General features: G+C 38.6%; 1 protein-coding gene across 2 annotated transcripts in view; it reads right to left on the bottom strand.

Moving 5' to 3' along the window:
- Nucleotides 1-14457: 14457 nt before the first annotated feature.
- Nucleotides 14458-24542, bottom strand: part of A1CF (APOBEC1 complementation factor) — a gene marked incomplete at both ends in the record, with an annotated part of 51152 nt that continues 41067 nt past the window's right edge. The window contains 5 exons of one of the 2 annotated variants that reach the window (XM_079706461.1): nt 14458-14609; nt 17629-17780; nt 18496-18632; nt 21915-22120; nt 24079-24352. In XM_079706461.1, the coding sequence (XP_079562587.1) occupies nt 14458-14609; nt 17629-17780; nt 18496-18632; nt 21915-22120; nt 24079-24352 (921 nt within the window). The remainder of the gene's footprint in view (nt 14610-17628; nt 17781-18495; nt 18633-21914; nt 22121-24078; nt 24353-24542) is intronic. The other variant, XM_079706462.1, reaches the window with a different exon arrangement.

Here is a 24542-nt window from a genome sequence, read left to right as displayed (position 1 = left end):
GAGGACGATGTTGTCTGTGGGTTTGTCATATATGGCCTTTATTATGTTGAGGAAAATTCCCTCTACACCTACTTTCTGCAGGGTTTTTGTCATAAATGGGTGTTGAATTTTGTCGAAAGCTTTCTCTGCATCTATTGAGATGATCATATGGTTTTTCTTCTTCAGTTTGTTAATATGGTGTATCACATTGATTGATTTGCATATACTGAATTATCCTTGCATTCCTGGAATAAACCCCACTTTGTTATGGTGTATGATCCTTTTAATGTGCTGTTGGATTCTGTTTGCTAGTATTTTGTTGAGGATTTTTGCATCTATGTTCATCAGTGATATTGGCCTGTAGTTTTCTTTCTTTGTGACATCCTTGTCTGGTTTTGGTATCAAGGTGATGGTGGCCTCGTAGAATGAGTTTGGGAGTGCTCCTCCCTCTGCTATATTTTGGAAAAGTTTGAGAAAGATAGGTGTTAGCTCTTCTCTAAATGTTTGATAGAATTCGCCTGTGAAGCCATCTGGTCCTGGGCTTTTGTTTATTGGAAGATTTTTAATCACAATTTCAATTTCAGTGTGTGTGATTGGTCTATTCATATTTCCTATTTCTTCCTGATTCAGTCTTGGCAGGTTGTGCATTTCTAAGAATTTGTCCATTTCTTCCAGGTTGTCCATTTTATTGGCATAGAGTTGCTTGTAGTAATCTCTCATCATCTTTTGTATTTCTGCAGTGTCAGTTGTTACTTCTCCTTTTCCATTTCTAATTCTATTGATTTGAGTCTTCTCCCTTTTTTCTTGATGAGTCTGGCTAATGGTTTATCAATTTTGTTTATCTTCTCAAAGAACTAGCTTTTAGTTTTATTGATCTTTGCTATCGTTTCCTTCATTTCTTTTTCATTTATTTCTGATCTGATTTTTATGATTTCTTTCCTTCTGCTAACTTTGGGGGGTTTTTGTTCTTCTTTCTCTAATTGCATTAGGTGCAAGGTTAGGTTGTTTACTCGTGATGTTTCCTGTTTCTTAAGGTGGGATTGTATTGCTATAAACTTCCCCCTTAGAACTGCTTTTGCCACGTCCCATAGGTTTTGGGTCATCATGTCTCCATTGTCATTGTTTGTAGGTATTTTTTAATTTCCTCTTTGATTTCTTCAGTGATGACTTCGTTATTAAGTAGTGTATTGTGTAGCCTCCATGTGTTTGTATTTTTTACAGATCTTTTCCTGTAATTGATGTCTAGTCTCATATCATTGTGGTCGGAAAAGATACTTGATACAATTTCAATTTTCTTAAATTTACCAAGGCTTGATTTGTGACCCAAGATATGATCTATCCTGGAGAATGTTCCATGAGCACTTGAGAAAAATGTGTATTCTGTTGTTTTTGGATGGAATATCCTATGGTTGCAGGTTTTTCTCCTTCATCACTTTAAATATGTCCTGCCAGTCCCTTCTGGCTTGAAGAGTTTCTCCTGAAATGTCAGCTGTTAACCTTAAGGGGATTCCCTTGTGTGTTATTTGTTGTTTTTCCCTTGCTGCTTTTAACATGTTTTCTTTGTATTTAATTTTTGACTGTTTGATTAATATGTGTCTTGTCGTATTTCTCCTTGGATTTACTCTGTATGGGACTCTCTTTGCTCCTGGACTTGACTGACTATTTCCTTTCCCATATTAGGGAAGTTTTCAACTATAATCTCTTCAAATATTTTCTCAGTCCCTTTCTTTTTCTGGAACCCCTATAATTCGTATGTTGGTGCATTTAATGTTGTCCCAGAGGTCTCTGAGACTGTCTTCAGTTCTTTTCATTCTTTTTTCTTTCTTCTGCTCTGCAGTAGTTATTTCCACTATTTTATCTTCCATGTCACTTATCCGTTCTTCTGCCTCAGTTATTCTGCTATTGATCTCATCTGGAGTATTTTTCATTTCATTTATTGTGTTTTAAATCATTGCTTGATTCATCTTTATTTCTTCTAGGTCCTTGTTAACTGTTTCTTGCATTTTGTCTATTCTATTTCCAAGATTTTGGATCATCTTTACTCTCATTATTCTGAATTCTTTTTCAGGTATACTGCCTATTTCCTCTGCATTTGTTAGGTTTGGTGGGTTTTTATCTTGTTCTTTCTCCTGCTGTGTGTTTTTCTGTCTTCTCATTTTGCTTATGTTTCTGTGTTTGGGGTCTCCTTTTTGTAGGCTGCAGCTTCGTAGTTCCCATTGTTTTTAGTGTCTGTCCCCAGTGGCTAAGGTTGGTTCAGTGGGTTGTGTAGGCTTCCTGGTGGAGGGGACTAGTGCCTGTGTTCTGGTGGATGAGTCTGGATCTTGTCTTTCTGGTGGGCAGGTCCACGTCTGTTGGTGTGTTTTGTGGTGTCTCTGGACTTTTTATTATTTTAGCCAGCCTCTCTGCTAATGGATGGCGTTGTGTTCCTGTCTTGCTAGTTGTTTGGCATAGGGTGTCCAGTACTGTAGCTTGCTGGTTATTGAGTGAAGCTGGATGCTGGTGTTGAGATGGCGATCTCTGGAAGATTTTCGCCATTTGATATCATGTGGAGCTGTGAGGTCTCTTGTGGACCGGTGTCCTGAAGTTGGCTCTCCCACCTCAGAGGCACAGCGCTGACTCCTGGCTCCTCAATTTGGGATGATTTGTTGTCTATTCATGTATTCCACAGATGCAGGGTACATCAAGTTGATTGTGGAGCTTTAATCCACTGCTTCTGAGGCTGCTAGGAGAGATTTCCCTTTCTCTTCTTTGTTCTCATAACTCCTGGGTCTCAGCTTTGGATTTGGCCCCGCCTCTGCGTGTAGATCGCCGGAGGGCATCTGTTCTTCGCTCAGACAGGACAGGGTTAAAGGAGCAGCCGCCTCGGGGACTCTGGCTCACTCGGGCCTGGGGGGAGGGAGGGGCACGGTGTGCGGGGCAAGCCTGCAGCGGCAGAGGGCAGCGTGACGTTGCACCAGCCCGAGGCGCGCCGTGCATTCTCCCAGGGAAGACGTCCCTGGATCTCGGGACCCCGGCAGTGACCGGCTGCACAGGCTCCCCGGAAGGGGGGCATGGATAGTGACCTGCGCTCGCACACAGGCGTCGTGGGGGTGGCAGCAGCAGCCCCAACATTCCAAGCCTGTCTCTGGGGTCCGCGCTTTTAGCCACGGCTCGCACCCGTCTCTGGAGCTCCTTTAAGCAGAGCTCTTAATCCCCTCTCCTCACGCAGCAGGAAACAAATAGGGAAGAAAAAGTCTCTTGCCTCTTCGGCAGGTCCAAACTTTTTCCCAGACTCCCTCCCGGCTAGCTGTGGCGCATTAGCCCTTTCAGGCTGTGTTCACGCCGCCAGCCCCAGTCCTCTCCCTGCGCTCTGACTGAAGCCCTAGCCTCAGCTCCCAGCGCCGCCCGCCCCAGTGGGCGAGCAGACAAGCCTCTTGGGCTGGTGAGTGCCAGTTGGCACCAATCCTCTGTGCGGGAATCTCTTCGCTTTGCCCTACCCAGGTACGTGGGGAGTTTCTTGCCTTTTGGGAGGTCTTAGGTCTTCTGCCAGCATTCAGTAGGTGTTCTGTAGGAGTTGTTCCACGTGTAGCTGTATTTCTGGTGTATCTGTGGGGAGGAAGGTGATCTCCGCGTCTTACTCTTCCGCCATCTTCCCCGGAAGTCTGTTTCTTCTTGATTAAGCTTTGGTAGCTTTTTTGATTCTTACCATGTCAGGCCTTATGTTGAGTATGCCTATGTACATGATCTCAGTTCTCATAGCAACCCTATAGGGGAGGTGTTACAATTTCTCCCTAATGAGTGAGGAAACAGAATCAGGTAGGTTAAGTTATTTTCTCATTCCCAACCATAAGTAGTGGCAGGGCAGACTTCGTTCTGACTGGCTACAAAGCTTGTGCTTTTAGCCACTCTGCAAGGCAGCATGGGGTTAAAAAGAACAATTGGAACTATGCTGAGGTTGACCTCGATTGATGGAGTAGCAGGTCTCAGTCCACAAACACAAGCACTAAAGAAAAAAAAAATCACTTTATTTTTCTATAACTCAACTTGATTTTCGACTGACTCCCATTTTGTGGGGTGGGTTAAAACAAAAACTTGCCAAGGCTCATCCTCCCATTCCTGAGATTGTGTTACAATATTTGGTGTCCTTCGTACTAGTAGGAATGGAGGATCTGGTCCCCATTACTGGGGCACAGAGATAACTTCTGAGAAGGCCAATGTCTCTGTTGCTTTAGTCCCCTTTAGGGACTCCTTTGAGAAGTTCCTTCTTTGTGTGGGGCATAGGTGTGTATTCAAGCCTGCCTGAACTTGTTCTGAAGCCATTCTTTTCTAAGATCTTATTACCTTCTGGTGTGTGCTGCTTGGATGCAGAATCCAAATTCCCTATATTCTTGGCTTTTCAGGTCTCACTATTCTCTCTCTCCTCATCCCCATTCTGTTTTGGAGATGAGGGCACACGTCATTCCTCTTCCTTCTCTATGATACTCTCTCTATACTATGAATCACTATCTCCTACTCTTTCACTTCTGTAAATTCTTTGAATTGATAAATCTTTTGGAAAACCACAGTCAGAAAGCCTTGCATGGAATCTCTGGTTGATGTTTGGCCAGATACCTTTACTGAAGCAATGGTAGACAGTTGGACCTTCTGAGAAAGAGGGATAAAGTGAGAGTAGAATTAAGTTAATGTCTTCCTTTTCTCTCTCTTTTCCTTCCTCTCTTTCTCTACCCCTCCCTTCCCTTCTTCCTTTCTTCTTTCCTCCATCCTTCACTCTCTCCCTTCATCCATCCCTCCCTTCCTTCTTCTTTCCACTCAGCCAACATTTTTGAGCACTTCCAATCAGGTATCTCCAACCTCCTTAGCTTTAATCCTCCCTAGTATTGGGCATATGCTCCTGCATACGGACAACAGCAAAGTTATTCATAAATTTAAAAATTGAGTTTATTTCTCTGATTTTGTATAACAGCTTCAATGACTCTCAAATAAGCACATTTCCATTCACTATAACTTTATAACTTTTCACTGTTTCATTAATTACTGTTTCACAACAAATTATCCTAGAACTTAGCAACTTAACACAACACATTTTACCTCCTGTGGAACAGGAATCAAGATACAGTTTAGATGGGTTCTCTGCTTCGGAATCTCTCATAATCTGCCGTTAACTCTGTTAGCCTGGACTGCAGTTCTATTGAGGAGGAATCTGCTTCAGAGCCCAGTCATGTGGCTCTTGGCCTGACTCAGTTACTCACAGGCTGTTCCTTACCATATGGCCCTCTCCATAACACAGCTCACAACATGGCAGCTGGCTTCATGAGAGTGAGCAAGCAAGATGAGCTAGCAAGATCCCAGCAATGGAAATCCTAATCTTTTACAACCTTATCTCAGAAGTGATATCCCATATTCTGTCCATTAGAAGTGAGCCACTTGGTCCACACTGAACTCAAGGAGAAGGGATTATTTAATGGTGGGAATACCAGGACGTTTCAGTGGAACCATCCCTACCACAACTATACTTTCAATGGGTGACAACACTTTAAGAAATTCTGAGGTAAATTGACAGTTTCTTTTATTTGGTGAAGGGGAGGGAGGCAAGGGTCCTAGGCATCTAGCATGTGCCAAGCCCAGTGCTGAATGATCTCAAGTGCCTTACTTATTTAACTCTCACATATTTCCTGTGATGTAGGTATCTGTGGCAGACTCTGCTAGCTTTCCCTCAATATTCATTCTTCCATTCTTTCAGAGTAAAATAATTTTTGATGGTTGCCCAGATGAAGACTACCTTTCCCATTCTTTTTTGCAGCTAGGCCTAAGTTCTGGCCAATGGGATGGAAGCCATAGTGTTGTGTGGCAGCTTCCAGTAAATTCCCTTTAGGGAAAGCTAGTAGGGGTCTTTTCCTCTTCTTCTTCATCCTGCCTCTATCCTCCTATGTAGAATGTAGGTGCCGTCATTTTAGATCATGAGATTGAGATCATGCAGGTAAAGCAGCAGAAGAGACTCTCTGTTCATGATATTGTGAAACACAATACCAGCATTGTACTGCATTTTGGGACTTTGGGTGAAGAGCAATAAATTGCTATATTATTTAAACCACTGCCATTTGGGACTGTCACTGGCAGCCAAACCTAATCCTAGCTAATTCAGAATTTAGTACCTAGAAGTGGGATGCTACCTGTAACAGAAGATATTCTGTTAATACCATCAAAATGTGTGGTATTGTCTTAGTGCAGGCTTTGCAAACATTTTGTAAAGGGCCAGATGGTAAAGTCTTTAGTCTTTATATGCCATCTATGGGCATTGTCACAAATTCTTCCTTTTTTTTCAAAGCAACTTTATAAAATGTAAAAAACATCTTAGCTCAGTCCTATAAAAATACTACAACCATCCTTAACTCAAGGGCCAACAAAACACAGGCAGCTGGATTTGGTCCTCCAGGGATGGTTTACTGACTTCTGCTCCCGTCCATTAAGGGATCAGCAGATACCCCCAGGGTAAATGTTGACTTCAGAGCCCACTTACCTTTCTGCAGTCATGTTTTCTCATTATTTTTTTGTTTCTTAGTATTTCTCTTGTTTTCTTTATTGATTGGAAAATAATGCACTCAATCATTAAAAGTTACATTTATTCTCAGAAGATGCACCAGAGGGAAATTTTATAAAAGATGTGAATGTAAAGAAGTCACCAAAGGGACATTGCAAATATAGATCATTAATATTTAGGTATTTACTCAAAAAGAGCAAAACTTTAGTTTTCAGGAAATAAAAAATGAATCAGCAACACATGTTGATACTTTAAAAAACTTTATAATGGTGCTTGAAAATTCAGTTAAAATCATTTCACCATTCTGGAATTACACTAGTCATCACAATATTGCGTTATTTCTCATTTCATGTGATTTATGATTCTACAGTGCCCATTATCTTCCAAACCAATGATTATTTTCCCAATGAATGAATGTTGTAGTTTTACTCAGTATATATAGATAGATCACCGAGTTTTATAAAACATTGTACTCAAAGTACAAAAATAAGTGCTTTATGCATACTCTTTAATACTGTTTTTGTTTCTTGGTACGTCAGCTAACTAACTTCACATAAATAATGTCAATAATAACAAAAAGGAAAAGAAGAGATCGTTTAACATCTAGAAACTAGAGATACATTTTGCTGACAGCATGCTTTTCATTAAGAGAAGAGATAATAATATCTGGCTATATTGCAGTCAGAAAAGTAGAAAAAAGAACTCATGAAGAAATAGGGATAAAAATGCCAATAATTACATTACATATTTGAACCAGTGATAATGACAGATTGATTTAATAGACTTATCTGCAGCCTGTGAGCCCAAAATTCCCTTATAAATTATTGTAGAAAATGCCAAGTTTCAAAATAAATTCACATTTGAAAATAGGTATACTTCATTGTAAATCATTTACTGCAAAAAATATAGGTATAGATAAGGCTTTTTACGCAGAGTTTTAAATTTTATAAACACAGGTATATTTAGAAAATAGAAGTTGTTAATAACCAAACTGTTTTCAAGTAAATAAAAAGCATGCGTCCCTGCTCATTAACATCATAAATCAGTATGTGAATTTGTCAACTCCATGTTTTAAAGCTCCTTCTGGGTCTCTAACTAAAATTTTTTCCTCTTTTTAAATTTTTGCATGGTCTGTTATATTTCTCCTGGGGAAAATATTTGAAAACTCATTTTACTTAAGTAGCAATAATGATAGATCAAGAGTTAAATTTGTCTTTAAAAAGGCTTACTATACGAACCTAGTGTTTGGCAGTGATAGTGGAAACAAGGTTTAGAACAGAGTCGATTTATTTTGGGGATTCTGACTAAGTGACAAAACCTACCAGATGACACACTTAAATATGTGCAATTATATTCAGTTTTAAAAACTGCAGAATGGATCACTAGACTGTGTGCCCCACTGAGGGAAGAAATTTTTAAAAATAGATTTGTGTTCACAGTTTCTGGCATAAGAGTAGGTGCATAGTAAACACAGGCTGATCATACATTCTATGAAGAATAGTTTTGTGGGTTAATAGCAATAGAGACTGTAAAATTTGTTTAATTCTCAATATTAGTAAAGAGAATAAAGGAAGAGTGGAAAGGGATTCCTGTTAAAAAGGAAACTATCTGATAACATTACTTTCCATTAAAAATAATAAATTCTTTATATGGGATTATATGATGATTTGGGGTGAAGGATAGTTGATGAGCAAACATAATGGTGAAGTTAAATAGAAGGGAGTCAGTGTTTGAGCAAATCTGGAAAACACAGAAGGAGGGAAAAAGACATCGTGCCTCTTAATATGAAGATTTACATAGGAAGTCCTTTCTGGTTTGAGGTGTAGGTAGCTTGGTTCAAGGAAGAAAGAACCCAGCAAATGCTCTAAGACCCTACTAATTCCCTCTTGACCTTGACAGGCTAAACACATGCCCCCAAGAGCTATCTTTCATCTTTTCTTCTGCACCATGTGGCCAAGTGGCTGCTAGCTCTGTCAACAAAAGGCAGAACTCAGGACCCAGAGCCCAGGGGCAGTGGGAAGAAAAGTAGGACCAGCAAGGGGCAGTAGAGGGTCAGCTAGATGGGGAGTGGATTGAAGAGTGGAGAAGATGTTGCCTTCCTCTGTGTTCACCATGATCCTACCCCAGTCAGAAAGAAGTGGCAAGGCCTTTTAGTTTAAACTGTATCTGCTCTAGAGAGGATAAAGCCAATTCTACAAAAATAAAAAAAACAAAAAGAGCCATAAAGATGAGGTCACTGTATAATCTGTTGTCTAAACTGAGACAAATTTGAGAGTAAGGGGGACAGGTGTTCATTTTAATTGTTGATTGTTAATATTTATAGTGGGACAACAGACATAAGGCTGCACTGTCCTGGCAAACCAGGATGTATTGTCACTCCAGAGAGATGGTGTTAAACCATGAGTGGGGTGGATGCTCTTGTGTCTTCAAGAAATTCCTGCTGGCAGCTAATTTTCTTTAAAGACCTGTTTCTTGGTATCTCTCCTCCCCTTAGACAAAGTACCATATGTGAAGAGAGAATGGGGTGTATTCTTTTTCTTGATTTCCCTCTCAAAATAAGAAGAAAGTCCACAAGGGAGAGGTGATGCAGAAGAGTTCTCTATTTTATTCCAGGCACTTTTGAATGAATGAAGGCTTCTGGTTTCCTAATTACTTTTTACTTCTAGATTGGTTATGAACTTCTCTTCACTATTAGCTAAACTATAAGGTGTTCTTTTATCTTTCCTACAAAACTGAGGGTAACTGGGGATGCATAAAGTCTGCCGTTTCCCATAAATGAGTCTGTGTGTTCAAGGTATACACTGCTGTCCCTATTAAATTTGTTCATTCTATAATCTGTATCAACATTGTAAGAAAAAGCTGGCTTTTAAAATGTTGGACATTTTGGGGGCACTAGAATATTCTGTACCCATTTATTATTGAGTAAAAAAATTTTTTTTAATGTTTTACTACATAAGTAAAGAGATAAGTATGGAGGTCAGAAAAAAACTTATTTTCCTAATAGTTTCACTAATTATAGCAGGACTTGCTTTGCTTTGTTCTAATGTTGGCAAACACAAACATACAGTTTGTGGATGCTTTACACTTTCTATGAATATGTTCTCATTAAACTGAGAGCATTTTCAAGATATCACTAGAATGAAGTGAAATTTCAACATCAGATTTGACAATCAATTTAACAAAACCCAGTAGATAACCATTGCCTGTCAGGTAGGAATGTCTGTTGCCTAGTTTCTCTTTCAATAAGTATATTAAAATTCCTAAATTATGCTATTAGTATTTTCTCTTAAAAGTGTTTATCATAAAGTTCACTTATGGTGTCATATTTGAAACTTAGTTTTGTCTTTAGCAGATGTCTCTACAATATATAAAAATATATCTACAAAACATAAAAAGTACTAATTCTCTAGGTTAAGTTGTAGCTATGTTTTCACCCCCTGGACACTTCTATATGAGTGCAAGGGGGTAATACATGATCATGGCCTTGTGTGAATATTGGGCACATTGTTCCCTTTTAGTTGTAAGTTACTTTCAGGAAATCTGCGACAGGGCTGGAGTTGCACAACAATAATAAACTTTATCAAAACTTTGTAGCTTTGAATACAAGACAGTTTACTGAAAATCCTAACTTTCTTTATTGACCCTTATTCTGCCAAGGCACCCTGGAAAGTTTCCCTATCCCCATGAATTCAAATTGTGACCCAGCTGCCCAAGAAAAAATGATAAAATAGTCATTTTAAAATATAGCGAAAATTAACATAAATTAAAAATTATATTGAAGTAATATTTCTGAAAAGCTAATCTATGTGATTGGAAGAATGTTTTTTAAAAAAAACTTTTACGTAAGACTAAAATTTCCTGCATAGCTATTAGCAATACATAGCTATAATTTAATTTCCATCCATCATTAGAAAGTTAAACACCTGTGGTTTGGAAATACATTCTCATTTGTTAGATATTTTTTGAAATACGTTCTCATTTGTTAGATTTTTTTTTTTTTTTTTTTTGCGGTACGCGGGCCTCTCACTGTTGTGGTCTCTCCCGTTGCGGAGCACAGGCTCCGGACGTGCAGGCTCAGCGGCCATGGCTCACGGGCCCAGCAGCTCCGCGGCATGTGGGATCTTCCCGGACCGGGGCACGAACCCGTGTCCCCTGCATCGGCAGGCGGACTCGCTACCACTGCGCCACCAGGGAAGCCCTAGATATTTTTTGAAGTCAGTGTTTTCTTAACACGAGGTAGCTTTCTAGCAGCATTTTGGATGCTGTCACCCGAATATCGTGTGATTTAGCATGATACCAGGTTTGGGCGGAGATGGATGGGTGTGGATAGTCATCTAGGAAAATTGTATTTTGTGGCAGTTAAAGGCAGTTCTAGCTAAATTAATGGGGTGGGGGAGGAGTATAGCAATTTAAGAAGAGGAAGCATTTTTATAGATAAGAAATTGATATCTAATCTCAATGCTGTTTCATTTCCTCCTAAGTAACATACAGCTGATTTTAATTCTCATTACGCTATTAATTACCCAAATTTTGAAACCCAATCCTAATTCACTAGATGTTTCTAAATTATTGGTTTGGGTATTTTGTTGTTGTCACTTAGTGGGTTGACTCATTTTAATTTTGTTTCTATGAAGATTTTCTTCTATTAAGCAATAAAGTAAGAAATAGAAAAAGTGTATTGATACACAAGGTATGATAGGTATTAAGTAAGTGCTAATTTCTGAAGTTCAAAACTATAAACATAATGCAAAATAAACCTTTGGTTCTACACTTGATTTTTAAAAAAATCCCAATTTTTAAAGTTTCAAACTCATCATAACAGGAGTTGCTCTACATTACTTAATTTGGGCAAAGGCAATGCAAACATACGGCATGGCAAACACGTTGATACCTTCTATGATTTATGTTCTAAATGGAATTCTCTAGATTTTACTAGAATAAGATTTCAGCAAAAAATAAAACCACATCTACTCACTTGAATAAAACTAGTTCTCAGGAAGTAAATGTTATGCATACTTGTGACTTTTTTCCTTGAGCAAGTAATGAGATGATATTCCAGTGGTAATTTCCTTGATACTTTGCTATTATTGTATATTTATGTCTCTGCTCTTAATCTTTTAAAAAAATGATTATGATTTAATCTGGAATAATGACTTTTTTCTCATAAAATGATTCCTGTATTAACTAATTGTTCATTTTGATTAAATTTAAAACTCCTCTGTATCATACCTTCTTTTTTGCATATACTAGATATGCAGAGTATCTTTTTATGTTTATTTTCAAAGATTTTAAAGAACATTAAAACTTTTGTTCTTGGAATTTGGAATGCTTCTTTGGACTGATTAGCAATTTGCCTGCCCCCACTGTAATTACTCTCCTTGAGTATGAAAGCAGGTCTGTGGAAGAGTGTAAATTTGGACCTAAGAATTGCTTAAGGAGGAATGTTTCACTTTCTCATACTTAGAATTAGTTTGGCCCAAGAGTTAGTTTGAAGCCAGTATGAATTATATTCACATTCATACTTTTCATGAGATGAATATATGTAAAAATATCTGGCTATTTATTTTAACTTAGACAATTTTTCTTGCATTTTTCTAATTAATAAAAGTGAAATAAAAAAGTATTAAAATACCAGCTTACCCTTCCCCCTCCCCGTATCCTCAAGTTCATTCTCTAGTAGGAGAGAGTGGCATGGACATATATACACTACCAAATGTAAAATAGATAGCTAGTGGGAAGCAGCCGCATAGCACAGGGAGATCAGCTCGGTGCTTTGTGACCGCCTGGAGGGGTGGGATAGGGAGGGTGGGAGGGAGGGAGACGCAAGAGGGAAGAGATATGGGGATATATGTATATGTATAACTGATTCACTTTGTTATAAAGCAGAAACTAACACACCATTGTTAAAGCAATTCTACTCCAATAAAGATGTTTTAAAAAAAAGTATTAAAATAGAGTGGAAATACAAAGAATACAGCAGTTCCCAAACTTGGTTGTACACGTGAATCAGCTAAGATCTTTAAAAACAAACAAACAAACAAACTGATGTCCGGCTCCGATCCCAAGACATTCTGATGTAGCTGGTATGAGGTGTGACCTTGGCATTGGCAGTTTGAAAAGCTCTCCAGGTATTTCTAATGTGCAGTCAAGTCTGGGAAACACTGTCCTCAAAAATATGAAAAGCAAAACAAACTGAAAGCATGAGGCCTTTCAGAGTTTCAGCCGGAGCCTTGAGGCCTTTGATATCAGATTGGAGTTAATAGAACTGAAAGATTACAAGGACTCTTAATTGTTGTTGGAATTTACCTGATTTTCATTGGAATCTGGCATGATTTTGGGTCACAGAATTCCATTCAAGACTTGACAGATTTTTCTATGCTTTGGTGTTTATGTCTTCCCTTTAGTCTTACAGAAATTTACAAAAGCCAAGGGAAATGGAAATCTAGTACTGTATGTCTTAAACCACTAATAAGACTGGAGTGGTAGTAATAGGTATTTTGTGTTTGGACTTTGATTATTTCTGTTTTGAACAAAAAGCCATCATTTATAAGTATGAAAGAAAGCAGTGCCTTCTACTCCCCAGTTTTTGTAGCACACTCACCTCAGATGTTCTAGAGAAGAGACCCAAAACTCTAGGAGATTTTGATAATAACATCCTTGTTGAATATCTGAAAAATTGGCTTCTAATAATAACTCACCTCAGATGTTCTAGAGAAGAGACCCAAAACTCTAGGAGATTTTGATAATAACATCCTTGTTGAATATCTGAAAAATTGGCTTCTAATAATAATTGGTGATGGATATAAAGTTCTCCTGTGATAACTTCAGGACTCAGATATGGTAAAGCTGTCTGATACTTATTGAAAGTAAAAGGAAGAGAAGGTGGTGGATTTCTCAGCAGATTTAGTATAAGTGGGTTAGATAGTCCAAGGCTGAACCCAGGTTAATAACTATCTCTGAGTGCTGGATGGTGGGCTGGGTGCTACAAAAACATCATAGGAATGAGAGTAAATCTTCACTCCTCCCTTTGAAATGACTTTTCAGCCAATTTGCTGAATAGCAAAAAATATCATAAATGATATGCTGTAGATTTGATTAATTTTTTTATGATATCGGAGATGAGCAAAATGAGATTGAGATGAAAATAAATCAATATGGACAAGTCAAAAGGTTTAAAATGAGAAAAAGTCATTTCAATTTGGCATGACTATTATGTTGTGGGCATCCTTAGGAAGCGTTGGAGTTCTAGGGAAAAAGAGGTGTGGGCTAATGAGTTTAATAAACGGTGGGCCTGGATTTGTCTTAACAATAGCTGTAACATATCACATTAATTTCCTAGTCCCCAGGGGCTGCAGGGGATGAGAAGATCCTGACTTATGACAAATTGACTGGATGGAATTTTCAGACTGAAATGATGCTGACTCCATTAAACCTTGGATAATCTCTCACGAGGTCCAGGCTGTGAATATGCCTCATGCAGTGGGAAATGGGAAATGTGCTTGGAAAAGCATCTCCTACTGTCCCTCAGCCTTTTGTGACTTTGTGTATTACAAAAGCAGCTGTGAGCCAGGGGTTAAAACTCTGGAATTACTTGGCCCCCTTGGTTGTTACTGGTTGTCCAGGTCTGCTTAGCCCCTGAACTCCTGCTGGCTAAACATCTCTCTCCACTCTGTCAGGGTTTGTAAACATACTCCCAAGACACTCAGGAACCTTGGAAGAACAACCTTTGGGGGCAATTGCTGTTAGCTTCCTGTTAGATAAATGGCTCCTTAATGTTGGATTTCATTAGAAATAAAGTTCTCATACCATGATTCTACAATTAGTATCAATGTAAGCTGTACAGTCTCAGGAAAGGCATCACTCTGGGACATGTATTACTTGTGATAATTAGGGGACCGAGTTAGAGGTGTATTTCTTCTAGATTGAGTTTCGTGTGTTTTATTCTTAAAAGAAAGATGTCTTCAGAAGGTTCCATATCCATCCCCTTGGGCAGTCACTGCAAAAGTGGGGTAGACCTCATACGTTGCATATGCTGCTAAGTCTTGTCCCAAGGTCACCGCTTGCTTGAGCTGGGCTGCAGACACAGATGCAGTTGCATTAGGGACAGCATAGCCTGGAGGAGAAGGCAGAGAAAACTTCATGAAAGGGATTCGGATTTGCTTCCTTTTGGCTTATTGTCTTTATGAAAGATGAAAATTTAACATATTGCTTAAAGCCAAAAGTTAACGTGTACATTTTAAAAGGTGCCCTCAGGGGACGTAATATCTGGACTCACTGATTAGGGAAGAGTGTTCCTGAAAGTGGGGTCGACCATTTATATCAGAATCGTTTCACTCTTAGAAAACTGGCAACATGGGGGATAGACCCCAAGAAACAGAAACTTGACAGGATGCTGAGCTGATTAAAGTTTGATGTTCAGAACTTTTTCAGAGGGTCTCAGAACTTGTGAAGGAGGGGAGGCAGTTGATGGGTTGGCAAGGAGATTGGGGTAGGCCTTGTGGGTCTGGTTCTGCTGCATCCCCACCCTCATCTAAATAGAATATTAAAAACCATTGCCTTTACCCAGGGAGGATTCTAGGGACTGGGTAGACCAATAGGAGGAATAGTTAAAGTTTTAGCATATTTCTATATAGCACCATAAAAGCAAATACCTAGGGTGTCCACATTTTGGTCTAAATGGATAGGACAAACAATACCTCACCCCACCATCGAGCTGTCTTTGATGTATGCAGAGGTCTTAGTGCTCGTCCTCACTGTCAGAGAACTAAGGGGTTTGAGTGATAAGGAAATACTCATGTGCTTTTGTATTACTATCATGTCTAGCTGATTAATACTTTTGAAGAAAAGAGCATAATAGCTATTATCTAAAAGCAGTATTTCCCTGTTAATGTTTTAGACCCAAATCTGGTTATTTCTGAGATGATCCCCAAATTGTGAAAGATGATGAGAAAAAGGGAAAAAGTATACTTAAGCAGCAAATGGGGACCTGATTTAAAAAGAAAAGAAAAGAAAGAAAACAAGCCCATTTGGTTTATGTGTTGTCGAAGTCTGCCCAAACCCAGGCACACTGATTTCTTTCTGGTGGCTTCTGAGGAAGTGGTGGTGGGAAGCTGGCTGCACTATTTGTAAAAAAATTGAATCCACTCCTTGGCTCGTGCACTTTGGGCAGTAATACTGACTAATGTGCTAGTGAAGTTTGGTACATTTTCCAAGGATATGAGAAATATGTTAACAATTACTTTCATAATTTTGGAAACAGTATTTCTAAAGTAAGTAAGTAAAATATATGTGTATGTGCGTGTGTAGTGTAGGTTTTACCTTTAGGGATTTTGAAAAAAAATTGAATTTTCATTTTCAATTTGGCTAATTTCTAAAGTACAAGAGCATTTTTGTTTTAAATAGATTCTTCCCTTGGAGCCTATTATTCTTTGCTTGACTCCATAGCAAGTTATAAAAGATCTTCTCAAATTCTTAGACATTCCCAAGGCAATTCTCATGCTCTAAATAATTTTTTATTTCTTGTGGGAGCAAATAAAAGTGAGGATAAGATAAAATATATTTGGGCAAAAAGCAAATCCTTTCCAATGTGAAAGCAAACTTTAAAATTCTGCTGGCAGTGGCTCATTTATTTTTATAGTACATTAATTTGGTGTCTTTGGGGTACAGTTTTCTGCAAGACAGGGCCTTAACTTTCTACAAGAACTGAGAAGCCTGGCACAAGTCCCCAGAATATGGATGTGTCAACACCCTGTTGTATGGAAAGCAAGCACGGCACTGATGGCTGCAGCACAGCCCAGGAGGGACCTGGCCCTCGGCAGTGACAACTGTTGCCTTGATAACCTCGAAGAGGTGCATCACACACCTTCTCCACGTTCTAAGAACAAAGCTGGAATTGAGGTCACATTTGTGTGGGAAGCATGATTCGTTTTGGCTTCACTTGCCAGAATGGAGGCCACATTTGCAAGTTTTGAGAAATAAAAGGAAAGGAGAGCCAGCTCAGGTGTTATGGATGTGATGTATATAGCAGTTCTCATACCTACACAGGACCAATATATGAATTAGTCAATTGATAGGAATGTCTTATTTCTAGGTCTAGTCAGAACTCTCTGATTTGGGCTTATGGGAGGAGGTATGCCAACACAATGACAAGTCAGAATGACAGATTTCTTCGAAAGACCTAAACTTTTATTACTAAGAAAGAGTGGAGCTGCTCAAACTAACTGCTGAGGGAAAATTTCTGAAAGAAATTTCTTGTCTGGTCCTCTTTAATCTCTAGAGAATTCATTTTTAATTGTTAGCATTTGTTGTGGGTACATAATAAATGGGGGAAAGTCTTTTAAATGTGACCCTGAAGGCATGTTGATCTACAGATAGGCTTTACTTTAAGTAATCAGCATATGTCCCAGACCTAAATTATAGAACAGATAAAATGAGCCTGGTTAGCCACTTATTGAAATGGTCTCTCTTTTTCTTTTTCTCCATCTCTCTCTCTCTCTCTCACACACACACATAGATTTTTGTCTTAAAATAATTTTAAAAAACTTGATCTACACGTTTCTTTCAGAAAGCAAAACAATACAAGTAGAATTGAGTAGAACTGAAGATTAGAATTGGGGAGGGAGTCCATGGATTGCTTAAAAGCTGATTGGCCTTGGCTGAATGACTTAATCTTTCTACTGGTGGTACTTGGTTTCTTCATCTGTACAATGTGCATGATGATAGAACCTGTCTCTTGTGGTGTCATGAGCATTGCTGAGATAAGTCAGCACCTGGCACATAGTAAGAGTTCAAATAAACATCATCCATGAATGTAGTAGTAGTAGAATGTAGTAGTTCTAAACTCTTACTAAAAGTAAAAACCCAAACAAACTAGATGCAGAGAGATTGATTCATTCAAGGTCACACAGCTGCTTATAGCTGAGCTGAGACTAGACTCCCCCATCTGCTGCCCAGCTCAATTCTCTTGCCTTGTTAATGGCTCACTCATCGGGCAAATTCTTTTTGGTCACAGGTGGTGTAAATCAGATTTATTGTAGTTGGAGTTCACAGATAACTCTGTGAGTCCATGGTCCCAAAGACGGTCTCCCAAACACTCTCTGCAGAGTGCCATTTCTGGCATTATTTTTCCATACCTGGAAATGTGGTGGCAGAAGCGGCAGCAGCAGCTGCGGTCTGGGCATCAGCTCCATCGGTGGGGATGCCCAGGGTCTGCAGGGTGTACTCCGCTGCATATGTCTTTGCTTCATCCACATAGGCACTTAGCTTCGGGGGTGTGAAAGGGTGGCTGGAAAGCAAAGTCAGTCAGGGTGTGCATTTTAAACTTATGTAGCTGAGACAGGTGAAAACCTAAGGCGCTGTTCACTTTTTTGATTGGATAATGGAATTTTGCGTGGGGACATATCACTCTCTGCTTTTAAAGCTTCCAGATATACATGCATGTTGGAGCATTTGTGAATGGACCTAGAACATCGATGGATGATGAAATTCCTGGAGCATACTTGCAACTCTTTATAAGTTCTTCCTAATGTACGTGTGAAACAGGATGGTTCCTAAAACACGTAGAAATGCAGGCTCAAGGTAAAATTGAGAAGGTGATAACCACTAATAGAGAGGTTATAGCTTTGGTTCAAAACGTAAATAGCTAGGCATGGTGTTGTTAGGTATAAAAGGGCAGTTTCGTATGGTTCAACCCAAATACTACACAGATAAAGGGATGGGCTATAGTTTTCATTTCTATTACACTTAACATCTGCAGTTTTCCATTGGTTGGTGAGAGTACACAGTCTTCATTGTCTATATGAAATTTAGGGGCTTTGAGATGCTAGTCTCATAGCTGTCACATATATCCCAAATACACATCTCAACGTTTGCACTGAATGAAAAATGAGTAGGTTGTAGACTTGAATATTTATCTTATTTAGATAGTGATAAAATACACTTAATTTACAAGACTCTTATTCTAAAATCAAAATGATTAGGAATTTGGAGAAGTTACACACATGACAGGATTCTGGCTGGACAGGGCAGGAATAGTTATTTTGTATAAGAAGAGTTGTCTTTGATCTTGTCCAATGGCAGAGTGCAGCTGATATACAGGTTGTCCCCAGTTATTTTTCTGACAAACTTCTTCTAATATCTACAAGAGCAAAAAAAACAACAACAAAAAGTGACTTCCCTTCCAAATATCACATTTGCATTATTTCTCTAACTTTCAGGTTTTTAAACTTGAATCTTCAGAGTTTAAGCAAATATAAGAAGATATAAAATGCCACATGGTTTAATGACTCATAAAATTTAAGATGAACTCAATTTGAACTCCATTTAAAATGTTGTGTCTATTAATTCAGGAAAATCATTTTCACACCATTTATTCTAATACACTTTTAGTTTAGTCCATTAGCTCTAACTTTTTACCAATAGTTTAATTTACGATTTGTTTGGTATATTTATTCCATTTTTTAAAAAATTGATATTCCAGCACTGTGTAGTTGGATTTACTCATTGTTACCCTGAATCCTTCTGTTTATAATGGTTTAGAGAAAATAACCTAAGGATTTATTCCTATTTCATGTCATTTGTCATAGGGTTTTAACTTTACATTTTCATAAAAATAGAGTTAAAAAGTTTAATGGGTTAGTATTTATTGATGAACATTAATAGAGGAGTGTTGAGGGGCTTCCCTGGTGGCGCAGTGGTTGAGAGTACGCCTGTCGATGCAGGGGACGCGGGTTCGTGCCCCGGTCCGGGAAGATCCCACATGCCGCAGAGCGGCTGGGCCCGTGAGCCATGGCTGCTGAGCCTGCACGTCCGGAGCCTGTGCTCCGCAACGAGAGAGGCCACAACAGTGAGAGGACCGCGTACCACAAAAAAAAAAAAAAAAAAAAAAAAAAAAAATACAGGGGTATTGATAGTTGCAATGTCTTTGTTTGGCAAAACACCACTTCTGGCTATTTTTATGATGATCTGATTTTTGGAATCTTCCTTCATGCTTCTTTCTTCTGTCATTACTCCAAACCAAATCTTGCCTGAAGGCACATATTTTCTTCATGCCAAAGCCCTTTCTGGTGGCCCACAAGCCCTGATACTCCCATTGGTCAGAAGATCCAGTAAACTGTGCAAAACAGGGCGTAAGTCCTAAAAAATAACTCTTGGGACAGAACAGCTCCCAGGTTGAGTCTGTGGAATTTCTTATCTCATTTGCTCTAATGCTTATCCAGCTGTAATAGCATGACATTTTCCAGTTTATTGAATTTATAGATTGCTCCTATCTCCTCTATTAACTGTTGCTTCTTAATACTCTTAGTTTTGTAGCATCTCTTGTCATCTACAAACTGTTCTCTAAGGTTCCTGGGCAATAGTCAGTTACTTGAGCTGGCAGATATTCTGCCTGCTTGTTTGTGCCCATTGTGCAAACACATGTAAAGGATTCCAGCTCTAACTCCTGACTCTGCAGGGCAGCCTGCTCTTCTTTTTGGAAGTTCATAACTCCACCATGGAGTTGTCCAGGCTCCATCTATGCTGGTTGGGGGTGGCATGGCCCTTAATTTCTAAGCTGCAGTTGCAGAAATTCAGAAACAAATTAATTAAGAAAAACTTTCATTAGTTGATAGAGATAGTTACTCATATGTTACTATATAATTTTGGGGGGTACATTTATTTATTTTATTTATTTATTTTTGCCCACATTGGGTCTTCATTGCTGCGTGCGGCCTTTCTCTAGTTGCGGTGAGCAGGGGCTACTCTTTGAGGTGTGCAGGCTTCTCATTGAGGTGGTTTCTCTTGTTGCGGAGCACGGGCTCTAGGCACGTGGGCTTCAGTAGTTGTGGCACACAGGCTCAGTAGTTGTGGCTCACAGGCTCTAGAGTGCAGGCTCAGTAGTTGTGGCTCACGGGCTTAGTTGCTCTGCAGCACGTGGGATCTTCCCGGACCAGGGCTCAAACCCGTGTCCCCTGCATTGGCAGGTGGATTCTTAACCACTGTGCCACCAGTGAAGCCCCCATATATTACTATAAAGCATGACCAATTTCTAACCTGGATTTAATATAAAACCAGAGATCATGACTCATGCTATGGCAGTTCTTAGAACTATTACACAGAATTTATGACAATGATTATTTTTTATTTTCTAAAAATATTTCTGGGTATCCTAGTACTTTAATTAGGTTGCTTATTTTAGGTTTTAACCCAAGGTAGATTGGATTGACTAGCTTTTGTGTTTTCTGAGCAAAGCTCCATCATGGCACTTACTAGATTTTATTGTAATTATGTGTCAGGATTGCCATATGATTTTTGATGGCAAGGGTTGTGTTATATTCACTTTTCCATCCCCAGCACCTAGCACAATACTTGGTGCATAATGCGTGCCCCTCAAATGGGTTTTGAACAAACACATGATTACTATTTACCACTCTGATAGGCATCCTTTAAAAAAAATTGTATGGGGAGGGGTAGCAGAAACTGTAGATGAGCTAATTTGTATGTAAAAGAAAGCCATTAATACACCAAAAACAAAGAAAAAAACCCACTCAAGATGAGATTTTAGAAAATCAAGTTTTCTACTTGATTGCAATCATAAGGCTACTCATATAAATTTGGGGCTTATACCTTTGGGGTGGGAGTTGGGAATTTTCCTTTAGGATATGCAAACTGTCACTCTGAACAACTGGATATTGATTATTCAGCCAAAGTGTCTCTGCAGAGAGTCCAGCATGTACTACACGTCCAGAGGGGACAGTGTAAGGGTTAACACAGATCCTGTTTTGTTTTATTTTTAACCCTGTCATTCAGTTTCCATACTGGAACAACTTTTATAACTTTTAATTTTCCGATAATAAAATCATAGCCTCATGCAGAAACATGGAAACTTAGAATTGTGAAGTGAAAGCAAAAAATTTACCTTAATGTTACTGCCCAAATACAGTCATTGTAGATGACTTGATTCAATATGGCTGATGGCATCTTATAGTTAATATGAGTAATGATACACCAGAGATAGCACAGTGTTTTCTCTTAGACACAGTGCTTCCAAGAAAAGATGTTCTAAATGATCTATTCATTCCCTGTCATGAGTGCTCTTCATTTGCCAACCAGCCTTGCTTCATTTTATTCTCATTTAAGGTATTGGTTGATAATTCTCGGTAGTGCTCAGGATCCTTGCATTTCAGTGGAAGATTACTTAAGATGTCAAATTTCATAATTTAAAAAAAAGAGACTAAAGTGAAACAATTATACTCAACACCCACTTTTCTCTCACAGTACATTATGTTGATTGGCCACTGTATCTATTTAATAAAACAAAACAAAACAAGACAACAGCTGAAGTAGGGATCAAGTCAAATCCTTTGATGAATGGTAAATGATGGTCTTTGGCCCAACTTATACAAATTATCCAAGTTATCTCTGGAATAACATTACCTACCTGTGGAGCAAGTTTAATTCCTTGGGGTTTTAAAGTGACAGGATTCATTGGGGTGAGCTCCATCCCAGGCAAAAGATCATAGAGTTTGTCTTCTCTCTTGTCTCCTTTGACCTGGTATCCTCGACCCAGGCCTGTGTAAGCCAAATAGCCACGGCCGCCCAGTCCTCTCACTCCCGCAGCCCCTACAGGTACATTCATGTAAATTTCTAGGAATGTAAGAAGGCATTAAACCGAATCAAACCACCAGAAAATCACCCTGAATCTTACTGTAATGGAAAAGTTAGCCCAAGTCACATTGATTATTTCCCTGAAGATGGATAGAAAACTCCAGGATTCTAATGTAATGAAACTCAACATAGAATAGGGTTCACCACAGGTGTCTTTTTTTTTTTTCTTTTTAACTGTCTGTGGAAGAAAGCAATACTATCAAAGCTATGGGTAAGTACACATGCAACTTTAAAACTTTGGTACAGAGAAATTTTGCAATTTCTCTCTTCAGTTAACCTTTCGTTGATGTTTTTCTGTAGACTAATAAATGTTGGGAAGGTATTTATGAAAACAACCCAGCATAATATGACCACATGTATTAAAATAAGTCTTGCCTTTTTGTCTTTGATCAGTAAATTAGAAATGAATTCTAGTTTCTCTAATATCCCATTCATGATGGCCTGCTGGAAAACCAACATTTAGAAAATGTGTTTTAAAACTCACCATTTTCTCTCTTATATTCTATCAATGTGAGGCTTAAATTTCCATTGAGTTTCATTAATAGATTCCTTTTGATTTTTTGTTTTGCCACATTGCTACTTTGATTTTCTATTGGTGGCATAAAGAGATAAAAAATTAAATTGATTACCCTTCATCCATGAATATCATTCATTGATTTCTTTCTTGTTATAAGACAGGTATTTTTTCCCTTGGAGTGAAGTTTGTTTTTTTCCTACATTACAACTGGTTGATAACTTATACTTAATGTAGGGATTATTTAATGATGTGATTTTAGATTATAAATGTACAATGTTTTAATGACATAATTATCAAACCTATAGACAGATCATCATGAAGGAAATCCTGAAGATTTCTTTTACATTAAAATTTTGGGTAGAGTATTATGAGTATGGAAATTTTAAGGCTGTTGAAGACTAGAGTTCCTAGGATGTGGTCAATTCAGTTCTCCTGAAAAATAGTAAAACACAGTAAGATAATTGTTTTCACAGTAATCTGGACATGCCCCTTTTCTTCTAGTCAAACCCAAGAATAGAATTAAGTACACAGTTTGCTGTTGAATTGCTCAGACTGGTGTCATATTTGGCAGACAGATCTGAGATTCCGTAGGCATTGGTTCCTAGCAGAACCACTCCGAAGGATCCCATTAGGTAGAGACAAAACAGTTTCTTGAAAATAAAACATGCTTTCCTTATCTTTTACATTTTTTGAAATAACTGAGCTCAGAAAACTGCTTGAACATTTGGAATTCTCCCAGGATTCAGCAGGAAGATTTGTTGTTTGGCAGTAAGATTGAGGTTGCATTTTTTTTTGTTTGTTTTTTATTTTTCTATTTGGACTTTACTATTTGTTTCCTGATATCCTGGAGAAAAAAGTTGATTTCCTTAGTAATGTGGCTTTTTAGAAGGCATAGAACATATTTCTTAGGAGAGGTCAGATGAGAGCATCTCATATATCTGTTAAATATATTTATGATGAATTGTGATTTATATATGGATGCGGTGGCACTGACTCACTATCCAATACTCATGTGTCTTGATATTTGAGGTAACTGGTTTCCACTGAACCATACTGCTCTCAGTTGGAAGTTTTGTAATGAGTCACATGACTTCAATATGGTAGTACAGTGATAAGGAAGAAACTAATAATTGTGGACCCGAGTTTTAGTTTGTACACATTTTATGGGCCCATGCAAAGATCAAATGTGTACATCAGACTCATTTATACCATGTTCTGACCAAGTTTTTTCAATAACCAGTTGTAATGTGAAAAAAGATTCATATGGAAGGAAAACTATTGATATAATATTTGATTTTCAATAAACAATTTTCCAATTCTTGTCTCCCAGTGGACCCGTCCAATTTGTCTAGGGCTATTGCAATACAAAGCATTTGAAATCGCAGAGTTTTTTTCTAAGACAAGAGCTGATTAATGTTACCTCTAACAGAAGGGGCTCTGATAATGGCCCTGTTGCCAAGATGTCCTTTGGTGGCTGGGAAATGAAGGCTGGGAATTGCTGTGTAGGCTTGGGGGGCATAGAAGACAGGAGCTCCAAGGTAGGCTGTGGTGGGATCATAAACATGACCCAAGGAGTAGGTGTACTCTCCTTGAAGCATGGTGCCCCTTCCACCTGTTCCTCGGGTGTACCTAACATAACTATCCTTGTCCACTGGTTTGGCTAGGGTCACTTCGATGGGGGACCCATCCAGCACCTGTTTTAGACAGCAAGGAAAAAGCAATGTGAAAAGATATGAAGACAACCAGGTGTGGCTGAGTCCTAGTAACATGTCTCCTTCTAAGTGTTAGTCTAGTTGCTGCTGTGTTTACTGACTGTTTCACTTATAGGTGTGGATGAAAAATATCGCCTCTCATATCAGTAAACAAAGGATGTTGCAGCCATTG

Source organism: Hyperoodon ampullatus, assembly GCF_949752795.1.
Source record: "Hyperoodon ampullatus genome assembly, chromosome: 1".
Taxonomy (NCBI): domain Eukaryota; kingdom Metazoa; phylum Chordata; class Mammalia; order Artiodactyla; family Ziphiidae; genus Hyperoodon; species Hyperoodon ampullatus.
This window is presented reverse-complemented; position numbering and strand designations above follow the sequence as displayed.